Source organism: Copidosoma floridanum, unplaced genomic scaffold (genome assembly GCF_036245765.1).
Source record: "Copidosoma floridanum isolate Cflo_tuat_1 unplaced genomic scaffold, Cflo_Japanese_pri ptg000006l, whole genome shotgun sequence".
In the NCBI taxonomy this organism is placed as follows: domain Eukaryota; kingdom Metazoa; phylum Arthropoda; class Insecta; order Hymenoptera; family Encyrtidae; genus Copidosoma; species Copidosoma floridanum.
The window spans coordinates 1,423,745-1,449,339 of NW_028321883.1; the positions used below are offsets into that span (position 1 = coordinate 1,423,745).

The window sequence follows — 25,595 nt, forward strand, 5'->3', positions numbered from 1 at the left end:
AGTGAATACTTCTAATGTCTTCCTGATGCTTCTTATATACAATTTTTTCTCTGAAATTATAATTTAGTTATAGAAATAGGGGGATGTGCTACTAAATATATAATATTAATAAGAGCATGCATATCTTTATTTATAAAAAGGTGGTGGGGGGGCTATAAACCTTGCCCCCCATCCTGTGCAGTCTAATCATTATTTTTTAACTGCTCCATTAACCTTTTTTTTATTTTCTTATTTATTTGTTTTTTTTTTTTAATTTATAATTTATACTTTTTACAAGAGGGTAAATTAAACATTGGAACACGACGCTTTTTAGGGTTTTCTTCACTTTCTTTCACTTCCCCCTCTTCGTCTGACTCTTCTCCTTCGTCGGTTTCATCGAGGATGGAGAATGAATTAGAAGACTCCTCCTCTTCCTCCTCATCATCATCATTATCAAAAAGATGACGTCTCACTTGATCCAAAGATGACGATGGAATGGGGGTGGAGTGAATAGGAGCCTCCTCAGGAGGCGAAAATATTGGTGGTGATGGTTGAGACAGTCCCCTTAGAAAGGGGGAGCCAAGGAATTCCTTCCCCCAAAGGAAAGTCTCCCTCTCCCAATCCTCCTCAACGAGGGGGAGAAGTTGACTTTCCTCGGAGATGATTTCCACAGAATCATCAGAGAAGTTTTCTTTTATTTCCGTTACTCTAGAAATTGTTTACCGATTATTAAAATTAAATAAATTCAATTTAAAATAAGAAATGGTTTTATATAAGTACAATGAAGATTGAGTGGTAGCCTCCACGAGAGGTGGTTGAAACAGCTTCCTTAGAAAAGGAAAGCCAAGGAACTCCTGCCCCCAAAGGAAAGTCTCCCTCTCCCAGTCCTCCTCAACGGGGGGGAGCAGTTGACTTCCCACAAACAAGATTTCCACAGAATCATCATCAGAAGAGTTTTCTTTACCTTCCGTTACTCTAAAATCGTTAAATTTTCATTAAAATCAAATGAATTATAATACAGAACAAAAACGTAGGGTATAAATACATGATTCTCAATAGCAAGCGTAAAGAGTTAAAACTCACGAGAACGACTTGCTCTTGACAGGGCAGAGTGAGAAATAATGCTCCTAGCCAATCCCATCGGCCTTTTATGCACATCGAGAGGTGGTGGCAAACAACCCGAGATAGTGGAAGACTACCAGAGGATGGGGGTAGTCTTCTGGGGGTAAAATGTATAAGTGGGGATGAAAGTAGGGATGAAGATAGGGGTGTAAGGAGGGGGTAAAAGTGGATGAATAGTGGGGATAAAATGGATGAAGAGTGGGGGTGTGAGGAGTGGGGGTAAAAATGGATAAAGAGTGTGTGTGTGAGAAGTGGGGATAAAAATAGACGAAGAGTGGGGGTAAAAATGGATGAAGAGTGGGGGTGTGTAGAGTAGGGGTAGGAATTGATGGTAAGTGGGGGTACAAATTGATGAAGAATGGGGGTAAAAATGGATGATAAAGAGTAAGGATACGGTGAATATAAAAAGCTGATTAGAGCTTGAGAGCTTAGTTGACAACGACCTGGTCAAGAGATCAGACTTCTTTGATCATGGACTACGTTGTTGATGTTCAGGGCATTAGAAGATCCTCCAACATTTTTATTGCTTGTTATTTTACCTTTGAAGGAAAATGCTTAACCAGCAGCGTTCCATTCTACTGCTCCATGTAAATGGACTAAACTCTTACACAAGAAAAGTATGGTTAACGCTTGGCTTGAGAGAAACTTTCATGGTATATCCCGGAATTTGGGAAGCACATCTTACTCCAAAGCGATTCTTGTACTTCAATATTTCTTAAGGAATGCCAACATCATTTATGTCACATTTGCAATGCTTAAGATTAAGGATGCCCTGCTATTAGCAAAATCAATAAGGAGTATAAAGCATGCTTTGCACATCAATTATGCGCAAAACCAGTTTGCGCTTCTAAAAATGTCATTGCACTAAAGAACTGGCTGCTCACCTCCAGAGATATAGCAGATACAGCAGATACAATAAATAATGATATTCTTGACTTTAATGATGATTTGTAAAATTTTATAATAAAATTCAAAAAAAGAAAGTCTAAGGAGGAGGAAATATATGGTTGTTCTTCACTGGTGGGGGCAGGGATGGGGCCCTCACCACTTTCTTTTGTTATATACAATTTTATTCATTGCACAGATGACTGTTAAGGGGATCCAAAACATGATGCTCCCTTGAATTCAGTGCTTGTTTTATTTGTATTCCAAACTGGTTGAAACCGCGAGAAATTTCAGCACAAAGTTCCATATCTGGCAGAGTAAGAAAATAAAATGTTTTCATATAATTAGCCAAACTTAAGTTTCTCCACAACTAAATGTATATGTTTGAAGTCTTTCTCTTTTACATACCATGTTAGTATCTATATGTATAGTCAACAGATGTGGAAAGTTAAAAAAAGAAAAGACTGTTGAAAACAATAAATTTTTTCCATAAAAATCATCTATGTCATATTAACGAGTTGTTCATTAAAAATAGCAAAATGTTCTTAAACATTTTTGGTTTGGAAACGAATATTAATTTTGTTATAATGCCCAGTTGGACTCGTGGTTTAGTTATCTAATGGAAACTTGCACTGCAGGTTTGCACAAAAGACTCACACACCAAAGTTCAATAGCAAAAACGTTTACAAGCAAAAATTTTATGTATCAAAGTACAAAGAATGTTTATTAATTCGATTATTTTGCATATAATTATTGTTATAACATAAGTAATATTCATTAGATAGTAACATAAATTTATGAAATAGAAATTTGAAATTTTTATGAAACACAAATTCTAAATTTTTATGTAGGTTTACAAGTTATTTTTAATGGTTTTAATTTTTTACGAACACAGGGATTATTAAGAGGATCAACTAAAATAGCATTTCGTTTTTTTTTTTATTTGTTTAATTGAGAAGTAGCTTTTTATTGAGTTAAGGATTTGTTTTGCTCTGCTGAAGAGATTTGCTTTAAAAAGGGCAGATGTTTTTATCTCTCTTTTTGTTACATTTTCTTTCAATTGAGTTCCAGCTGTCCTTAGTGAAGATGCTTTTTGTAGATTCACAGACTGAGCACTTTTTTTTTAGGCTGCAGCTGTTGTCCTGTTGGCTGCAGATTTCTAGGTTGCAACTGTTGAATTTGCAATAATGCATATAAATAAAAGTCAACTAAAGATAAGTTTGGACCATATATAATAGTAAACTCAACTTACTGAGTATTTGAATAATGGTAAATCAGCAGCTTGTTTGTTGTCATTCAATCTGGGATCCTTTTTATGAAACTCAGCAGTAACAGCACCATGCTTAATTTTTAAAAATCAAGAATATTAAAATTCTTTAATGATTAATAATGAGATAAACTAATGATAACTAAAAAAAGTTCTACCTTTGTTATTGTTTGTTGTAAACGTATTTTTCCCTCTCTTTCCAATTGTACACATGGGTCTTCATATCTAACAGCAAGCTAAAATTTATAATTAAATGTTGAATGATTAATTTTTAATAGATTTATAAATGAAATATTTTATTAGAATAAAAGTCTATGTATTTAAAAAGAAATTATCTTGAATTATTGCTCTGAAGCTATTTATAAATGTGAAAAAACAGAAATGAAAATCTTAACATCTAAGATTTAACTGTAATGCGAATGTGTATATCATCGATCTCTTTCATCAATGGAGACTGCGTAAGTTTAGAGCCTTTATGACTTGCTAAGAAATTAATGATAGATGTGTTAGGTACCATTTGGACGTTTGCATGACTTGTAGCACTTCATTGAAGTATTCACTTACTTGCAGCATCGGATATTGTAGTTGATGTAGGAGTATTTTGATGAATCTGAAATTCATCATGTTCAGACTCATCTGATGATGATTTTAGATTATCTTTCAAAAAATCAGAGTGTATTGGGAATAAAGGAATAACCTCTGTTTCATGACCATCATTGGAGCTGGATGAGCTTGACAACAATTCCTGTGACGACATTTCCCATACAAGCTTGCAGTAAAAATGTTGAAAATACTGAGACTAAGCTCCTAAAATGAAAATAACACCATCAATTAATAATAATGTATACTTGCAGTAATACACACCAAATAGCTTGTTGTCCACATATATTTATGGCGTTTGAGAGTAAACAACGTTATAGTGGTTCATACTTGTCATAACCATACATTGCCAGCAAGTCTTCAAATTTTCTGTCACGAAAACAGTGAGATTTGCGCGACAATAATAGAAAATTTTTATTTCTTTGCATAGATAGACACGAGCTTATATAGAGCCGAAGTTTAAGTAAAACATTGATGCACGCTTCTATTTTGCAACGACAAACGAGAGAGAGAGAGAGAGAGAGTATCACAAGACGGCGGTGAAAAATAACAAGGATGACAACAAAGGAGAGCTTCGGCGAACCATCGATCTATGCATGTGGCAACAACGACGACGATGGATAAAGTCAAGTACTATCAGGCACTACTGCTTTTAAGACCGACGCTGCTCTCGAGACTGCTGTTGTTGTCGTTGTGCTGACTGCAGACGTGAGGAACAAGTTGCACTGTTACGGGATGCCTATGACGAGATCCGTTGATATACTGCTATACCATACAGATGGACGACTACGACTCACGTACACTACATGCATGACGATAATGTGGAGCAAGTAGATCACGATGTAAATGTGTACACGGTGTAATATAAACATCTGAGAGTATGTCTACATATGCACATACTTTTGAACATGGGTGGGTTCGATTATTATCGTTTGATCAGACCTCAATGCTAGATAATCCTTCAGCCATCTTCAAGTTATCTTTAAGACATTTACACTTTATGTCGATAAAACAGTAAGGTACTAAACATATCTGTATTAGTACATGGAGTATCCAATCATTCGATAGTACAGTCGGTAGCTTATCTGACTATCACCCTGGGGTGCAAGGTTCAAATCCGAGTGAGGGGATGAATTTTTTATTTTGAAATAAGAATAAATTTTAAATTTAAAAAGTTTTTTAAATAACATTTCAAAACGTGCGCTTATTCAAATACAGTTGGAGCGCTATCAGGCTGCAATCCAGTAGCCCGACTACTCACATACTATAGATGATAGATCTCAAGCTAGGCCAACGTGTGTTGGCCTGTATGGGTGGGGTGGCCTAGTCCCTGCTCCGTTATCTCGGAGCTGGGCCACCTCGGAGCTAGGCCACCATGGGTGTGGTGGCTTAGTACCTGTATGGGTGGGGTGGCCTAGTCCCTGTACAGGTACTGGGCCAGGCCTAGTACCTATATAGGTGAGGTCGCCTAGCACCTGTATGGGTGGGGTGGCCCAGTCCCTGCTCTGTTTACCTACTTATACGATTGATAATAAAACCTTATCTCATTACACAGCAAGCTGAAAATACATTTTTAATTTTTGCAATATTATCACTTATTTCTCTTTAGAAGCTCCTTTCCTCAAATTTTACGGTGTACTTACACAGTATGCACTATACACATGCAAATACGTGCATGTAACTTATAAATATCTACCATTTTCTAGACAATGTTTATATTTTGGCTATCATCGTATTGTCTTAGAAAAAAAAGATATACGTTCTTATAAAGTGAGATAAACATCATTTAAAAAATATACTACCACTGTTTCTTGCGGATACTTTCTCACAAAAAATTTAGCTGAGTACAAAGTTTTAACTTATTAGTGATATTATGTGCACTTGAAAATCAGCTGACAGTATTCTTCCAGAGAAAATCGAATCATGGAAAGCCGATACTATTTTGAATGATTTCTTCAATCTTACCAAGACTGCACGCGAACCGCAGCCCAATCCGGCTTTTTCAGTAATTTTGTGGGCATGTCACGAGCGTAGTTACTATTAACAAATTTTTTTTGTAGTTTTGTGATATGTGAAGTGTTGTTATATTTTAGTGGTTTTCATGTAAACAAGGAAAGTTTTGTAAGCTTTGATATATTGTGAGAGACTTTCGTATTCACGTAAAACATTCTTCTGTGGTTAAGGCAAAGGATTCATAAGATGCACCCATAACAGATAATGTGTGTAAAAATGTTTAAAAATGACGAAGACTACAATCCTGATTATAAAATTAGCCTCATAGAAGAAAAAAAAAATCAACTTTTACTGTAATACAAAAAAATACATACATGTATCCCCGCGGACTTAAGTAATTTTGACAGTAGAGTGGTAGGTAATTAAAGTGAGGACGTCGTAGTACATTATCCTACTTAGTGTACGATAAAAATTAGTCTGTTCGTAAACTTTTACGACTCCAAGTGGCGTGGGCTTCTTGTGACGGACTACTATGTCACAATAACTACTTGTATATTAAATGACACTTAGAAAAGCTGCATTTTTTATCGATTGAGATTTGTTGTAAATCTAGAGGACAATGAATCAGATGTCTTTGAGTATGAATAACTTGTGAAGTAATTGAAAACATGGATTACGAACAAAGCATTTTGAAATATGCACTTTGAAACTGACTTTGTAAGACTTTTCATCAAATTAGAAAAATAGTTATTCAAACAGTGTTGAGAATGCTTGCTGTGGCACTTTTTGCATGTGTATATACGACCTCACATTTCCTAACGATTTGTATACTTTTCCTCCTTAATAATGGATAGCAAAACTTTGTGTTTCTACTCACAGTATAATGGGCATTTACATACATATAAACATGAAATCATACTCTATTTTATTTTTAAGTAAACACACACAAGCACATACAAACATACTTTCCCTTTGCCTATTCTCTCTTCCTTACAATCAGTGCACGTAGAGTGTAAAGTTAATTCTGATTGCTTAGACATCATAGTCGAATGACATGAATATATTTTGACTCTAAAAAATATTGCAATAACTGATTCTACCCACGTAAATTTTTAATATAAAAGCCAAAGACACCCTTTTATACATCATAAAAATTTTTGAACATAAATAATTAAACTATAAATGTATTAAACTATACATACACGATATTTTTTTTGGCTCAAAGTAATCAGACTCACAAATTTGCTTAACTAATCTTTTAAAATTTGAGCCATCGAAAGGCATGGCACCATAAACAAGGGTGTATAGCAGCACTCCAAGACTCCAGCAATCAACTTCTGGTCCATAATATGGCGTTCCTTTGACGATTTCTGGACTAGCATATAATGGACTGCCACAAAAAGTATGAAGGAGTATTTTACTGTCAAATACATTTGACAGGCCAAAATCAGCTATTTTAGCATTTCCCATTTGATCCAATAGCACATTTTCAAGTTTGAGATCTCTATGACATATTTTGTGCTTATGACAGTAATATACTGCAGTACAAATCTGACGAAATATACGCCGAGCTTCATCTTCCGGTAAAATCTTGTGCTCACTAAGATAATCATATAGCTCTCCACCAGCTGCATATTCCATTACTAAGACCATTTTTTCCTTGTTTTCAAAAACTAAAACAAAAATTCATGATTATTTATTAAGTAAACATATGAAACAAAATAAAAATCCTTTATTTTACCAATAGTATTCTAATGCATAGCTTTCTAACACTGTCAAATTCCTGTAACAGCTAGCTGAATTTTAGCTTCACAACTTTTTTAGACATAGTAGTTAGTTACTACAGTTTGACATTTTGTAACAAAAATATTTGATTACGGTTGAATATGTTTATTGATGACTTCGAGAAATTATAAGTAAGTATAACTGTAACTTGAGAGAAATTCATTTTCAACGATTTCTGTAAAACCTACTGACTCCTAGTTTCAAGTGAAAATGACTGTTACTTATTTTATTTAGCAAATTCAGTTAACCATATGGCACATGAACTTTGTTTTCTAAACATAAAAAATACACTAGCAAGATTGTCAACATTAAAATTCTAGATTATTCTGACATCAAAAAGTAACAATCCATTTTTTAGACGTAACTAAGGCCAGAACAAAGATAAGATAATAACTGAAAAGTTAACATCGCTCTAGCTGTATTCCAGTACGACTTTAGTACTTTTAGTGTTAAAAAAGTTGACTTCGTAAAATGTGTAGGTATTACACCAGATTTTCACTATAAAATGAATAAAAACAAAGCAGCTTACTTGAAGTTTATAAGAATATTACGTTATTGACAAATCAAAAGATGGTTTAAGATATTTGAAATAATAAGCATAATCAACTCTATCTGTGCTCAGACATTTCTTCAAAAATAAATTTGTAGTCATACACTCTCTTCTTAAGCTCAACGGCAGTCATAAAGTAAAGTTACTGCCAAAATCAAATTTTTTATGATCAAAAGATTTCTTATGGCAAGAAAGTTTAAAAAATCTCTTATTTATATCATGTATAATTTGTTAGAAATATGTTTTAGTATTTATGAGATAAATTTGACTGCATGAAAAAAGTTAATTTTAATTCAAACTAAGTAGAAAGTCAATCGAAGTAGATGAGTTTTGTACATCTATAAAAAAAAATGATGACTGCAAAACTAATATTTTTATACCGTGGTGTATACAACATTAGCTACTTTAAAAGTGAAAACTTCAGTTATTGTAAGCGGCTTTTTCTTAACAAAAATAATATTTCCATTGCTATGTATTCTAAGTTGTGTAACAAAATAAGAAATATGAAAAGTAAAAAGTTAAGTTTGTTGCTACATCAAAGAGTTGCGATTCATTAACAATAATTTAATTATAAAAAAAATCCTAATTACAATTCTAAAGTACAGAAAAACTTTACGAAACAAAATTAAGGATTTACAAAGAAATGACATAAAGTACTAAAGTTTGTCAAGTTTGATATCATATTAAAAAGTTTGTATGTGCTGAAAATGAGTTATTAATAATATAAGTAGATTTATGAAAAGATCTCTGAAAAAAAACTTGACAAAAAGAAATTAAAATTTTTTAAAAGTTATGAAATGACCAAATAAATTGTTTACTTTCAAATAACACAATTGCATTACTCTAAAAAGCTTATTATTTTAATACAAAGCATACCATAGAAATATTTTAAAAAATCGTTTAATTTATTATGAATAACTTGCCTGGCTGGAAATATACTGTTTTTGACATGTATTACAAATTAAAAAAAAATTTTGTCTGCTTTAATAAAAAGTCCAAAAACTGTTTAGTTACACAAACTATAATATGTATAATATTTGTTTGAAGAAAAAATTATAAGTAATTTGAATGGTTAAAATGTTAATAAACATTTAATATTCAACATTAATTCAATATGTTAAAGATTAAAGTATCTTATTTATTATCTGTTATAATAGATCTGTAAATAAATAACCCTGTTTAGTGAAATAAAAAAAAATTAGCTGTCTATTTTTTAATGCATAAGTGCAATGAACAATAAATTAAAGTATTTGCACTCCCATTAGTCATCTATACAACGATAGTATAACACACATTTTTTTCTTAAATTAATGATAATTGTTCACCAAAAAAATAGAATGCTGGCTTGGCAAGTTCTATGTAACAAATTCATAACAATTTTGCAAAGGATTAACATGATTTTCTTAGTACTAAAATACTAAACTTATTTATGAGTTGCACCAATTGTACATGCATTTACGATGATTTTAGAAATTTTTTTTTTCTTGATCTTCTTACTTTGTTAATTATTTTGTTTGTTTCGTACAACTCTTTACTAACTTATGTGTAACTTAACGTGTTTTCGGAAAGTAAGAACCATAGCTTCTTTAAATATGTCGTCAATTTGGGTGTCGTATTCCATCAATTCCATTGATATTGCTGCAGTAGTATCTTTAAAGTTTTTGTGAATGATTTTATTATATATTTTTAAATCTTCTTATAACGTCACACTTTTTACTTTATTTAATATTAAATAATTTTATGTGATTTTCAAAATTAATCAAACTCTTTTGGGGAGTGGGTACGCAAGGGGTGCAGGGGATAAAGCCCACTAGTCTCTGCCCATATAGTGATTTTAAAGAGACATTCCACACATTCTTCAGTCCCTCAGCTTTTTTGGCTCCTCCTCTAAATAAAGTAAAATTCTATCAGCTATCACTTTACTTTGATTAGGTTACGTATTTGGTTTTCTGATAAAACCCCCTACAGACATCTCACTGACCCGAGACCAACCCCCCATTGACCCCCGCACAGCTTATATTGTTCCCCTCCAACCCCTTTCAAGCCCCGTATACGATTTTTGTTGTTGCCCCCTCCCCCATTGATCACCTACTAGTAAACGTAACCTTTTACCAATGTAACTCAGTAGAAACAGTAACTTTTACAACATTGACTCTTTTCTATTGGCTTTTTTTAAGGGTTCTCATGGAAGACATAATAGCAAACCAGAAATGAGTAGCTTTTTTCTAGAATTGTCAGTTTTTTTAGTTTTTCAATTCACGCAGACTATACGTGCATTTAAGATATATAGTTGTAACATCAAAACCTTATGCAGGCAGTCAGTAAAAGTCTGCATAAATAAGGTTTTTTGTACGTAGAGTATCAGCTTAAGTAAAAATAAATATGTAAATATCTCTCTATATTATATAGGTGTTTGTGTGGGGCATTCCACATATCCCCTCCACAGCCCTTCACAGCCCCCCACAGACCCTCCACAGCCACCTCGGAGACCCCCCACAAATAAGCTGAAATTTAACCGTTTACATCAATAATTTGACATTTTCTAACTTTTTCCTTAGACCCCCCACAGCCCCCCCCCACGCAATTTTGCCTATCCCTCCACAGACCCCCTACAGCTCCCCACAGACCCCTCACACCATTTTTCATACATTATGTCATGTATACTTATTAAATGATGAAACATTAAAAAGTGATTTTCAATTCATTACCATAAATATTGCCGATTTATCTATAAAAATCATCAAGTGAAGTCAATAAATTATGTAAAAATCTATTTCCAAACAATATTTTCTATTTCTGTGTTTTTTTGCCTTTTTACTTAAATAAATAAATTACTTTTGCATCTTGATAAAGCCACGTAAAATTGACCATAAGAAAATAAATGTTTTTTTAAATACTAACCTACATCATCGAAACTTTGACCTTTGGATTAGTTTATTGTCATAGCAAATGCCACAACGATTGGAAATTGTTTCCGATACAAAATAAACGGCAACGTTAAGGAGTTTTCTGTGTTTAAAGTTATTCTTGGAATGAAGACTCTATTTCCAATTTTTTCTCCAGTTATTATTTCATCTTTTATATTATACTGTAAGAATTTTGTGAATTGTTGAAGTGTTTTATTACAGCAGAATCCATCTGATATACTTAAATTTCTCAGTAACATCACTATTGTACCAATTTTGAGATTTAGTTCAGGAAGTGGTAATCCTTCACAAATATTGTTCAACATTTCCACCAAAAAATTTCAATAAATATCATTGTCTGATTCATCAACCCTTTTATAAGTTGCGTTATCTATACTATAGTAAGTTTTAATTTCTCCAGTTTATTTTTTAAGAATTTTGTTATTGAAATAAGAGGTGTTCTCGTTATGCTATTTAAGTGTAACACTATTTATCAAACAATCGCAGATATTAGAAAATATTTGAGAGCACTTATCATTTGAGATCCAATTTTTAGGAATTTTCAAAGTTTTTATTTCCCTTTCCCTATTTTTAATAATAATATCTAAGATCCTTTATCGTTAGAACGGATATTCATTTCTAATTTTAAAATTTGGAATGAGTTCCACAAAAATGAAGATTTAATAGTTTGTTCAAGTATAGGTTTTCTATTATCGTTTTTGATCACTGGGAGAATCTTAGAATCTGACGGAAATCACCTCCTAAAATAATTAATTTAATTTTCAAAATATTTTTCAGTATTACATTAATCTCTTAACGTTCTGTCTACTATTTCCAATGCTTTTTTTGGAATCATTAAAGCCTTATCCCAAATAATTAAATCAACTTCTTTTAATTTTTTTTTATCTGACTCAAATTCTAAAAATGCACTCTCTATATTATGAATATCTAAAGAAAGTCTAAAAGTTCTATGACTGGTCATCCCCTTTGGCAGCAAAATTGATGCTATGCCAGTCCATGTCATTGACACGATTTTTTTATTTCGAGGAATAAAAAAATAAATTAACGTTGTATATAAATAAGTTTTTTTTGATCCTCCAGGACCATCTATAAAGAAAATATTATTTTTTTGTCCGCAAATAATATAAAATATATTTTTTTTGTCATTATTCAAACTTTCATATATCAAGTTGAACATTTCATTACTGAAACGTATTACATCATCTATAACTCCTGTTTTACTCTGTATTTTTTTGGTGTAGGTAAATTAAAGCATCCACATGATTTATCTTATGATTCTAAAATTTGGTAAATATGTAAGAGAGCTAAATTATTTTTATTATGAGGCAAACCCTTCGTAAATAATTCTCTGTATTTATTTAATATTTTATCACCTTGAACGTTTTCTGAAATTAAAAACCAAGCAAAAAATTGTATTAATTGATATGGAAACATAACAGCAATTGCTTCTTTAAAAGTATCATCGATTTTTTCATCATTGTTTATTAAACCCATTGCAATTGCAGTATCTTTAAAAATTTCATAAGTTATTCCTTTATATGTTCTAATGTCTTTAAACGATGTCGAACCAGTTACTTTATGTAATACAAGTTAAAAAAATCTTTCATGATATTTTGGAGATACAATGTTTAATCGACCAACTGCAATATTTTTTATTATATTTTTTCTATAAAATTAATTTTAAGTTTAAGATTACTATTTGAATTTTCATATGTTTGAATATCGTTGTTTGAGAATTGAACTATAACGTGAACATGTAATAGGTCTGAGAAGCTTTTAATCTCAATACTTGTACCATAAGTCCCTTTTTTTGACATTATGTTATTATATTTATCACTCTTTTTTACATTTTGATAACAATTGTTTCCTACTCTACATTCATAATAATTTTGCCATTTATTTACAACATTATTGATTACTAAAGAACGAGCTCTCATGTGGAAATCTTCATCACTATACAGAAAATAAGAAAAAGTTCTGAATAATTAATTTCCGTCCCCTTTTACGCTAACTTTTATATTGTTCACTTTAAAAAATTTTAAAAATATTTAGTTTAATTTTAAATTAAGTTTTAATAGTGCAAAGTATAAACGATTGCTCCGATTTACAGTGTGGAACACTGTGAAGAAATTATTTCCATATTTGTCATTGAATCTGAAAATAAAAAATCCTTTCCAACCACTTATATCAATTAATAAAATAAAGAATGCATAATGGTAACAAAAATAATATAAAGTATATTTTATATAAAATTTAAATAATTTATATGTGATAAAAGTGATAAAAACTTTTCGTTGTTTAGAATTGAATCATTAAAAAATGATGTATACCGTTTTTCTCTAAACATAACGGAGAGTTCTAAAAAAAACCTTCAACGTACCACAATAGTACCTTCTGGGTGGTGTGGAAATTCACTGATAAATATACAACTAGTGCTTTACGATTTAGATTAAAAACTCTTCTGTCTCACGAAATTCTGGGCACCAACCTCTTCCCACTAATAGATGAAATTTAAAGACTCTTCTTTTTAGTTAGAACAGTAGGGGGTTGGCGCGTGGAGCGCGCAGGGGGGCGATATATATGTGTATGTAAGTTTGTTGTATTATTAATTTACATTATTATACAGCGTACAAATAAATGTCAAACCATAAGAAGCTTTTTGAATTATTCCAATTCGATAAAGTGGCTTTTTATTACTTTTAAACAACAATAATCAGTTTATTTCCTAGTTTATAAAAAAAATCAATATCTTTGTCAAAAGGTAACTTTGATATTCGTTATGTCATATGATTAAAAAAAACCGTTGTTTGACACCACTAGGGTAAGGGTCTGCTTTGACGAAGCTCAAGTGTTGCATGTAAGTATTTGTGAGGTGGGTAGGGGGAGTATTAAAAATCTTGTCAAGTGGAGGGAACAACATGCAAAATCTAAACACCGCGGAGGGAGAGAGAGAGAGAGACATACGAAATTTTAGAGATGTGGAGAGTGACGTGGTGTAATATTATAGGTATCTTATTAGATACAAAGTATACTGCTTTGACGAGACTAAAAATATTGCATGTTACTGTATGCAAAATGGTACGACGAGTGGGGAGGGTGTAGAGAGTAACTATACTTGACATACTAAGAAAGAGAGAGAGAGACATCGATTACGATGAATAACTTACTACTTAAGAGAGTGAAAGATAGAAACATAAGCGGCGCTGCTGTAAGAAGATTGTACAGTGTGTATGAGGACAGTATGACCGAAGACGCTATTTTTGGAGACTGCACGATTGATAGAAGCATTAAGCAGAAGAGAGGAAAATACAGATTTACACATAACTGCATGGATTGCAATTTTCCCAATGAGTCCCCAAAAATAGTGGAGAGAATCAGTGACTTTTGGACACTTCACTCACTTTTTCCTTAAAACCACTTTATTTATTGAAGGAACCAGATCGCTACCTCTTGACTAACGCAGATAGCAAAGTTACGACTGGGCCACAGTTTTTCGCTGCAGTGGCTAATCAACTTCATTTTTTAAACGGATTATCTTATTAGGGCTGACTCTTCAAAGCCACTCACGAATTTTTGATGAATGCACAGAGTGCTAAGATATACTGATTAGTCGTATGACTTGCCAGCACGCTACGGTTGCGCTAGCTCTTTTCCAAAACGCTCACAGTCACGTGAGTTGCGCATGGATTGGCGAAACAAATCAATCATAGCATAAACATAAACTTTAATGCAGTATTTCTTTTTGTCGCAATTTTAAAGAGTATTTACCCGTCAATCATGAATCTTACATTCAACCGTTAAAGTTAAACAGGAAAAACCTAATGTTTTAATATTATTCTACTATTTTTAAAATCAATAGAAGACATCCATCGTGGAAGATAAAGAAAAGAAAATTAACGAAGTAATTATGTGTGTTGTTCAACAAGTTTGAAATGCTTGTAGCAATGTACAAGATATTTTGATAAGCTGCGATCATTGCAGCATTCGAGGATATATTTCTCAAACTAATCCAATCAAACAAATGGTAGATCTTGCTTTGAATCACCGAAAATATTTTGACAAGGTCATTTGCATAGCTCACAATGCACAAAGATTCGGTGCTCAATTTATTTTTAAGTATATAGTAGAAAAACACAGTGAATGCGTAATACTATCCGTTATCATAAACGGGTCAAACATAATATCGATGGATTTTATAAAAATGAAATTGATCGATAGTCTTAATTATTTTCATATGCCTGTAGGTGTCTTACCCAAGTCGTACGGTCTGTCGGAAATTGAAAAAGGTATTCTTCTACATTTTTTTAACAAATCCGAAAATCAATCATGCATAGGTCCTCTACCGCAGCTCGACGTATATTCACCCGATAGTATGCATACGAAAGATCCAAATCCGTTTTCAAAATGGTACAATGAACAAGAAGAAAATAATTATATATTGACTTTAAAAATAAAATGATAAAATACTGTAAACAAGACGTGAAAATTTTAAGATAAGCTTGCTAAGCTTTTCGAAAGACCTTTGAAAAATTGAAGGTGGACCCTTTTGGGTAATGCACAACGATCACTTCTTCCAGTCCACGTGTGTATAGAAAAAAATTTCTGAAAAACAATCAAATTGGTACAATACCACAAAAAGGTTGCAGAATGGTTAACAATCAATCTGAAATAGCTTTAGAATGGCTTTATTGGATGGAAAAACACGTTCTCCAGCGATATATCAAACACGTCACTCACTGCCAAGAGAGACGCTTACCAGGAGATATACTCGTCGATGAGTACTGTACTCCTTTAGATGGTGTACATGATCATCGTGGAATTGTATTACAGTTCCAAGGTTGCTTTTGAAACGGCTACCCACGGTGTTACCGAATACACCAAGATACTATTTTGATGACCAGAGATACAATGAATAATAGATATGAGAACATTCGCACGATTAACGAAAAGATAAGAACGTCAAATTATGAGTTAGTAGAAAAATGGGAATGCAATTTTAACTGAGAAGTACATGAAAACAAAGAACTTTTAAATTTTATTTAAAAAAATGAGAATAACTGGAGTAGAAAACCATTGAATACACGTGATGCATTTTTTGATGGTCAAGCAGGAAACACTGTTACAATTTTTGATTGTTTGGTTGGATAAAAAATTAAATTCATTGACGTATGCTCTTTGGATCCATGTATTTACAAGCAAGGTATATTTCCCGTTGGACATCCAACGTTATACTCTAATGAAGCGAAGTGTAAAAAAATAGTCAAGTCAAAAGATAAATTTTGATATAATTCGTGAGATTGTTATAACTAAAATTACGGAAATAACTTTATTGAATTTTTTCATTTGTTGCACAATTTTTAACGATGTAATGACACAACTGGTAATAAAAAATATGTCAACCAGTCTCCAGTAAAAGATATTTTGACAGCATCATCATGAGTTATCCGTATCATTACAAACGTAATGTCACAGAAGAAAAGATATAATACGTGGGAGTAGGGGAAAAGACTCACTCGGTCGAGGTAAGACAAAGCTGTTGGCGTGATAATTTCTCTTTTCGCAGCTGATGCATCAACAAGTAAACGACACGATAGGTTTGAAACATAGCAAAGAAAACGCTACATCAACTAGCTCTAAGAACGATGATGATGATAATTGTCTAAGACCACTAATAGTAAAATCATATGGAAAAAAAAATTAAAAATACGTTTTCCAAAATACTTGTCTGAATCCAAAAAAGAATTTATGGAAAGTCATAAAAGGAAGTTAATTTAATTGCAAAAATTTATCCTTTTCAGGACCAACACATTACTCATTTATAATAGTTACAAAATGTAATTGATTACCTGAGACTAGTGTTGGTGTTGCGTTGGATGCTTAATGAAATACGATATGTATTCCAAGAAAGATGACATCAGCATATTAGTTACCACGAACCTTAAACTATGAAAAAAAAATCATCCTTAAGTAGTGAAAAATGTATTGCTCACTTTTGACTCATATCAGCACATTCTTGAAACTGTTGCGACGAATGTTTAATAAAACTTGATACATGTTTCGGAAACTGTGACATCATTACATTCTTTACCACGAACCTGAAGCCGTGAAAAAAAAATATCCTAACGTAGCGAAAACTGTATTTGATCACTTTGTACTCGTGTCAGCGTATTCTTGCAACCGTTGCGTGGAATTTAAAAAAAAACTTGATACATGTTTCAAAAACTGTAATATCAACACATTTTTCACAACGAACATTTAATCTTGAAAAAAAAATCATCTCAATGTCAGTTACTCGTTAGACTTCAATCTCAAAACTGCCACGAATAAGGAGGAAACTTTCTAATAAGCTAATCTTAAACATGCGCCATAGGTGCTCCAACCGCCGTAACATTACGTGCCGATTGGACGCGCGAGCCGTCCATGAGCGATGGTGGATGCGTCGGCGGCAACAGCGGTGGCGAAAAGAGCTCGTTTGGCCGCGCAAGCCGCCTTTGCACTAGCTCAATCATCTTTTTGATAGAGTTGAGTTTAGCAGTATGAATACGCGTAGCAACACCTGTGGACATGTTTACTGAGTGGACTCACAGGTTGTGGCAAGACCGTGTTTGTCAGACGGTTTTTACAAATCATTGACCGTATGAGTGATACTCGATTCAAGCGAGTCATTTTTTGTTACAGTGAGTGGCAGTCTAGTTACCACGATCTCAGGAGTAATATTGAGTTTCACGAGAGATTACAACAAAATAGCGATTGGGTGGGCGACCACAGATCAAAACTGGTCATTACTGACAATTGCATGTGCGAATCATCTGGTAGTAGCGGTATCGTTGACTTTTTTTACTAAAGGTAGTCATCACAATAATTTAAGCGTAATCTTTATCATGCAAAATATGTTTCATCAAGATAAGGGTCAACGTGATATATCGCTAAACGGCCATTTGGTTACATTTTCTTAGATCTAAAGTAAAATACACCAGATAATTGTCGATTTCGAATTAGTATTTTTCTGGATGACGAGTATCTGTACGTATACGTGGCTTAAAAACAGATAAAAGAAAGCGACATGGCGAACCAACTTTTAATCGTATTGTTGAAATGGCACCAAAGTCATGTTTCCTGTTTGATCAAAGACACGTCACCATTTTGAGAGCGTTTTATTACCTCGAGGCCGAACATCAGAGGGAGCTGTTGCGTAAATTCGATAAGACGATAATCAGGTACATTTGTGAGTGTGCATTGAATATTCTCAAAGGAAATGTTTCACTAACTGCCGCACACAAAAATCGCTTGCATAGACACACCAGCGTTTTCTGTAAGCTCGCGAACGCAAAAATTTATTCTTCACGAAAGAAAAGAATCATTGTCGAACAGGGAGTAAGTTTCTTACCTATGTTGTCGGATCTGCTCCTTGGCACGATTTTGTCGATGCTGTAACAAACATGGAGCACGCAAAAAAAATGATTTTTCTGCCCCGAGGAATCGTGAATCGATTAGGAAGCGCATTCTTCAACGATTGTCTAAAGTCTGTGTGAACGCCAGGTACAACGATAAGTTGGCTCGACGCACAAATGAACAACATCTTAACTTTACCGTATACCAATAAGCGAGAGAAATGGAAAAAATGCGAACAAATTTTGCAACGATATTTGAACCTTAGGGATTGAACAGCGAAAGTAAACGACATGCTGACATGATCACGGAGAACACTAAAGTATCACAAGATAACGATACCTCTGATGACGACATCGACGAGGATAATAAAAAGTGTTAAGAGAAGGAAAGGCAGGAAAAAGTTTCGTCAAAAAGCTGTTGTTATCATGTAACGATTGCGTGCTACTGGTAACTTTGAGTAAAGCAATGAACATACCGGTATCATAGGAGGCGCTTGCATACCACAGTTGAACATTGTCGATCTGGTGAACGATGCTTTAAGGAACAGGAAAAAACGCACATTGGTGGGGCTTGATCAGTTTGCAGTAGCACTTCGTATGGCAAACATTCCGCAAGAGTATATCAAAAACGATTGAGTATTAAAATTATTGATAGACGACGACGATGGCGCTGAATCAAAATCTCCAAATAAAAGTCCGAGATCTACGTCGAATAGTGGAAGTTTTCTTGATGAAAGTAGTACTGAATCAATAACGTCACCGAAAAACAAAAAGAATTTTTAATAGTCATGCTTCCGTTGAATCAAGTTCAAATTGGCGTCGACTAAGCGAAAAAGTGACTAACGCGAAGAAACAGAAGTAAAACTCGAGGAGGAGGAAAAAAAACAGTACTCTAGATGCTTTAATCGACTTGCTACCGTTTAAGATGCATGTCCCTGGTTACAAGTCTTGCGGTCCTCGAACGACGCTATCGAAGCGCATTGAGCACGATGATGTGGGCATGTCGTGAGCACAATCTTGCCTATGCTATGGAGAAGAAAGGCCAATGTCTAAAAAATGTTCGCGCGTTGGTTGAAATTGTTTTTCCGCGTATATTTGCCGGAATAACACCGCCGGAACAGTGAACAGTCGCTTTATTGACAGCATGCTGCATGTGTGGCAAGATTACATTTGAGAAGTTCTTTTCGCACATTATGAGAGCAATTGGACCTAAGTCTAGAAAGAAATAAAAACAAAAGAACAATGCATGAGAATTTGCAAAAGCTTTACTATGAAACGGTGTGATCAACTGCATACTCTGGTGAAAACAAACTCGCGAGTGCTGTGAAAAATTAATCTTTGCGATCGACCGTTATTTGTTGGCTAGAGAGTTAAGATACCTATTATTTACATAGACCGATAAGAAATTGCTTTATCAGTAGAAGCTATAACGTGCGTTACTTTGACTACGTGTGAGAAGCTGATTTAATGGATTTCAAATCCTTAAAAACTTACAATCATGGCTACGCGTATGTTCTCGTTGTCATCGATGTCGTCAGCCAATACGCTTGGACGGTACCTATCGAGGATAGAACATCGAAAAATATTGTCAAAGTATTTTATTATAGTTTAGTAAGAAGTGACGATCGTACACCAATGTGTGTCCAAACAAAGAAATGTAATGCAATCCATTTTTCGAGAAAATGAAATTGAATACAAAAAAGCACGTAGCCCACAGATAAAGGCTGCAATAGCTGAAAGTTTTATAAGAACTATTAAAGAAAGAATGTGGTGATACTTTACACACACAAACAATCGACGCTTCGTAGATATTCTTCCAAGTATAATAAAAGCATACAATCTGACGAAGCATTCGTCAACAAAGATGGTGCCAGCTTACGTGACTTCGTACAATGTTGCGCAAGTACGAGAAAACATAAAGCAACGTTATAACAGGCATATTTATAAAAATCCAAAGTACAACGTTGAAGATTTAGTTCGTATCAGTAAGACAAGAAGTGTCTTTGCCAAATGTTATAAAAGCGGTTGGACTTTAGAGTTGTTTAGAATTGTACGTACCTCTTGCACGCGATAATCTCCAGTACATTTTCTCGGAGATTTGGTTGACGGTTTCGTTTACAAGGAATAGTTAAGCAGAGTGTGAAAAGAATTCAGCAAGAGCTTCTTTAAAGTTGACAAGATATTGAGAAGTCGAGGTAAAGGACTTTCTAAAGAATATTTCGTCAGCTAGAAGGGGTATCCTGAAAATTTTAATTCCTAGGTAAAGGGTAATTATTTAAAAGATTTAAAACGAAGGATGAATTTCAAGTTGTGTTGTCTAGCAATAATAGTATGCAGTACTACCCTGACAATACTACTGCACACTACGGGACAAGATTACCTTTGTAAATTAGCTTGCAAGGTCGATGGAGTGTTGGTATAACAGAGATTCAATTACGATTGATGTTTCAACATGCGATGAAAGATAACGAAAGAAAAATTATCTTAGAATGTATACCATGGCTACACAATAATATAGATAGAGAAAGTCCTGTGAATTGTGTAAATTATTGCATACGCTCAGCTCTATGTGAAAATATCGAAAAAATGAAACAAAAAATCGATAGTTTTGATACCATGCGAGATCAAGTGGTTTCTAGTTTGGAAAGAGGTGGTGTCGTTGTGGCTAAGTTAGTCTGTTCTGAAACAGTGTGCAGTAAATACATGTATCGCTAACTATTGTCCAAAAAATTTGCATAAGATCTTCGGCTTTCAAAGTGCATGAAGTCTTTTCTTAGAAAATAATTGAATTTGATCCACTTATCTAGCAAATCTCGCCAATGCTTTACTGTAGATACTCATGATTAACAGCGACAACTGTGAACCATACATTGTAGAAGACGTTTGATCACGTTTGTTGCGAGTGGTGTTGTTGGACCTTCAAGGTTACGGGTACGGTTGTGTCAAAAATAAAATTTTCATACCACCTACGTTCACCATAATTATTTTACTTATTTGACAACATTGAAATAGATGTATGGGACCTGATTAGAACCCCCATACCATTCAAGTTTTGAACGCTGATGATAACGCTTCTTTTTAAATGAATCAATTTAAAATTATGGATTTCTACGAGGACTACTTTATCGCACAAAGTGGTGGTGGTGGTGGAAGTCTGGCCACAATTCATGAAAACAATGGAAGAGGTGTTGGATGCATTAACGTTTGGTCACCCTATCAACGAGGACACGGAGGTATTGGATCATTTTTTGCCGGACAATTTCGACGAGTCTTACTACTCATTAAACGAGGTGCCTAAGCTGTTGGCAAAGAAGCTCTTTGTGCAGGTATGAACATTATGCCTGATGTCACTACTAGAAATACACTGTTCAAAGAGACACTTGACACTCATGTAATGAAGTTTGGTAATGCACTGAAGATAAAAGCCGAGGAAAAATTGGACAAGCTTATGGAAGATTTGAGATATAAAGTTGGACGACTTGACGAACCATTTCAATTGCAATTGCTTTGTAGAAATGTGCAGTCAAGACGCGGTTAGCGTAAGAGAAAATAGAAAAGATCTAAGAAAACGTGCAAGCAATATTAAAAAAAAGAAAAAAAAACAATGAAAAGAAAAACTAGAAGGGACAGAGTACTGCAAGAGATATTTTTGAAAGTTAAATTTTCAAGAAATAGACTTTTTCACACAGTCACTCAAGTGAGTGTTAAAAGTCTGAGCTTTTTTTGTTTGATACTCCGTTGACTCGAACAACTTTTGAGGAATCGCACATGATTCAATAAAAGTTGATATCTTCGCTCCAAGATGATTTATCGATTGAATTTGTCGTACCAGGAAATGGTGACAAATACATTAATCTCGCACACACAAACTCAGTCTTTGTGGCAACTTGGCCGTCAATGAAGATGAAGAATTAAATGTTGACAAAGCATCTAAAATCTTAAAGGTAGGGACAGTGATTAATATTATGCATTCGTTGTTCAATTAAGTCGATGTGTTTTCTTAATCAAAAACCTGTATTACCTTCTAACAACGCGTACGCTTACATAGCGTGTTTAGAAACTTTATTGAAGTACAGACCTGCGGCAGAATCATCCCACTTAACGAGTACATTATGGTGCGATGATACGGCAATAAAGATTATGGACGATGTGTAGGATGCCAACGCGGAACTCGTCAAGCAATGTACACTACTACCTGGAAAGCAACCGATTGATCTGATTGGTCATCTTCATTGCGATGTATGCAATCAAAAAAAATGACTTATTAACGGTGTTGAGGTAAGAATGCGATCAGTAAGATCTAGCGATGCATTTTGTCGCACTGACACTTCAAACTTGGTTTCCATTCTTATTGAAGAAGCAAATCTTTAAGTGAGACGCGTTAAAATAAGCCCATCTGTTTTATTAGCCCTTACTTAAGCTCTGTCAAAGAGTACAGCAAAATATTCGCTCACACGTGTTGAAGTAAAAACTGTGACAGTGCATCGTGGTATGCATGGCGAAACTTTAGATAATATTATTTTAGGTCTGTTACCTAAGCAGATAATCGTCGGTTTCTTAAAAAATCAAGCTTAATATAATGGCAATCACCTTATGAATCAGTTTAATTTTCATAATTTCAATACTAATTTTCTTTGTTTGTACATTGACGATGTTTAAGTTCCTTTCAAACCATTACAGCCAGACTCTTAAACAAATAATTTAAATGAAGATGCTTATCATACCATGTTTAGTGTGGAAGAAACCGACGGCGATCGTCATTAACACTGATGATCACACAAAACCAGGTACGTATTGGGTTGCTATATATATTGATGCACATTCCAATGGTTTATATTTCGATAGCTATGTTATCCAACCTTATGTACAGCAACACCAATCGATTTCGTAAAAATTGTAAGAAACTGCGTTGGAATGTCAAACAGTTACAAAGCATATATTTAAACGTATGTGGTCAGTTTTATTTAATGTATTTGTTTTACATGAGCAACGGTTTGGATCTTCAAAAATATTTCGATGATTTTTTCGCTGATTTAGAAAAGAAAGATAAAATTGCCAGACGCTTCATTTCATTAAGTTGTAGCAAAAAAAATTGGAGAAGCTTGGTGTCAGGTGAAAGCGGTTATCTGGTAAAATGTTTACAAAAAAAATGCAGTAAAATGTCCTTGACATAACTGTATCCATGAATATACTTATAATTTGTAGTCTGCGCATTTTTGAACAGTGACAGATACTAATGTTACATTATAATGAATTTAAAAAACAAACGATGTCAGCGTTTTGCGATTCTTTTGTACTCAGCGCTTTTTATCCGTGCGCAATACACGATCATACTTGTTTTAACTAACGTTATCCTGGATGTGTTGTCGACACAATTTTTCTGGCTAAAACGTAACTTACCATCTCGGAACGTTTTTTACACTGTCACATTTGAGCTACGGCTTATATAAAAAAGCCGGATGAGTCGTTAATTGCAGACTGATCGTCATATCGTCAATAAAATTAAACAGAAAAATGAAGTTCCAGAAAAGGAGGGTTAGGGCGTCGGTAGCAGTCGATCTCTCAAACGTAAAGCAGTATCAACAGTCACCTCCACAGATTTTTTGCAAGCTTTAGTGGTTAAATAAATAATTTTTTTAGAAAGCCGTAGTTAGTCTGGAACATAAGAAATTTTTTGACAACGATAGGGAACCTGTAGTTCGCCGAGTAAGTACAGATTTCAAATGGATTTTTTTCAAAATTTTGGATGGGAACGAATTTAAATTAGCATTAACAGACATTGAGAAGTATTTTAGAACGAGCGACAGCAACTTGCACGACATCAAAGTTTATGGCTTCAGCTGGTCCCTAAAGTTGACTGTGAGTTATAACGATAAGGCTATTGAGCTTGAAGAAAAATTAAAACAAGGTGTGTGTGTGTGTGTGTGTGTGTGTGTACAGTGTATTTATTCAAGTTAATGACCTGCAGTCCGTATTAGCCTAGGCTTAAGTTCTTACAAGACTGCTAAAAGCAGTCTATACAAGATTAGTGACACACAGGTCACAATAATACGAGATATATCACAGATAAATTAATAACAATAAAGTTAATCGAGATAAAGTATAAAATAGTAGTTACAATAAATGAAAATAAATTTAATAGTAAGAATCATGTATAATAAAATCAACTAATGATTTCAGTGTTCTTAAAGGTTTTAAAATATAAGCTAGCTTAATTGCATATGTAAAAACATATAAAATAATATATAATTTCATTATTTGAGTCTGAATTCTCCACTAATGATAAATTTGAATAATCTGTTTTTAAACAATACTGGAGTTTAAAGAGATCGTAGATTAGCTGGCAATGCATTCCATTCAATAGCAGCTCCAATGGTAAACAACTGTTTACAAGCATCTATATTAATACGTGTCACAAATAACTCTGTAGTATTCGATTTTCTGGGGTAGATTGCATTTGCTAAGACAGATTTGAAAGTTAATAGTTCAGCAGTATATGTAGGCTTTTGTGATGTAAGAATTCTTTGCAAAATGCACAGCATTTCATATCTTTTTCTGTTAGAATATGACTTTGTTTGGGATTGAAAACCCAAGGATTGTGGACTGAATAATTTAATTTACCGGTTGCGAGGGAAAAGAGTGGGAGCAAATTGCTTTGGTTTATTGAAAGATTAAGACTTACTCCTTTTTATATATAACAAAATAATAAAGTATATTAACAGCAGAAATTAAAACACTTGATGAGAAAAAATAGAAAAACTGTGGAAAATAACAAAATTACGTTTTATGTGCGCTACTTTAAGGATATTGAACGAAGTTGAAGAACAGTTCTTTTACTAATATAGTTAAACTGAAAATAATGTTGTTTGAGTCACGCGAGTCAATTACACAAGACATTTTCTTTTTCTATTTAAAATGATTTACTCGAGAAAATGTCTACTTGGTTGGTGTACACAGTGACCACACTGTGGTTCACTGGACGAGCGATCGGTGCGGACTGTTTAAATGCTCACAGGCGAGCAGTCGTGAGCAGCCAAAGTAACTTAAACGTGGAGCGCTATGATTGGTGGTCACGCAGGACCATCGTACGCATGCTATTTGTTACAAAATACTAAAGTTAATTGCTAGCACGCAAA

At 33.7% G+C, this 25,595-nt stretch overlaps 1 protein-coding gene across 5 annotated transcripts in view; it reads right to left on the reverse strand.

Annotated features, from left to right (window-relative positions):
- The window catches only part of Nuak1 (Nuak family kinase 1), a 687,224-nt gene that overhangs the window by 267,843 nt on the left and 393,786 nt on the right, over positions 1–25,595 (reverse strand). For 4 of the 5 annotated variants that reach the window (XM_089598605.1, XM_089598604.1, XM_089598606.1 and 1 more), the window contains one exon: positions 7,009–7,479. In XM_089598605.1, the coding sequence (XP_089454731.1) occupies positions 7,009–7,479 (471 nt within the window). The remainder of the gene's footprint in view (positions 1–7,008; positions 7,480–25,595) is intronic. The other variant, XM_089598607.1, reaches the window with a different exon arrangement.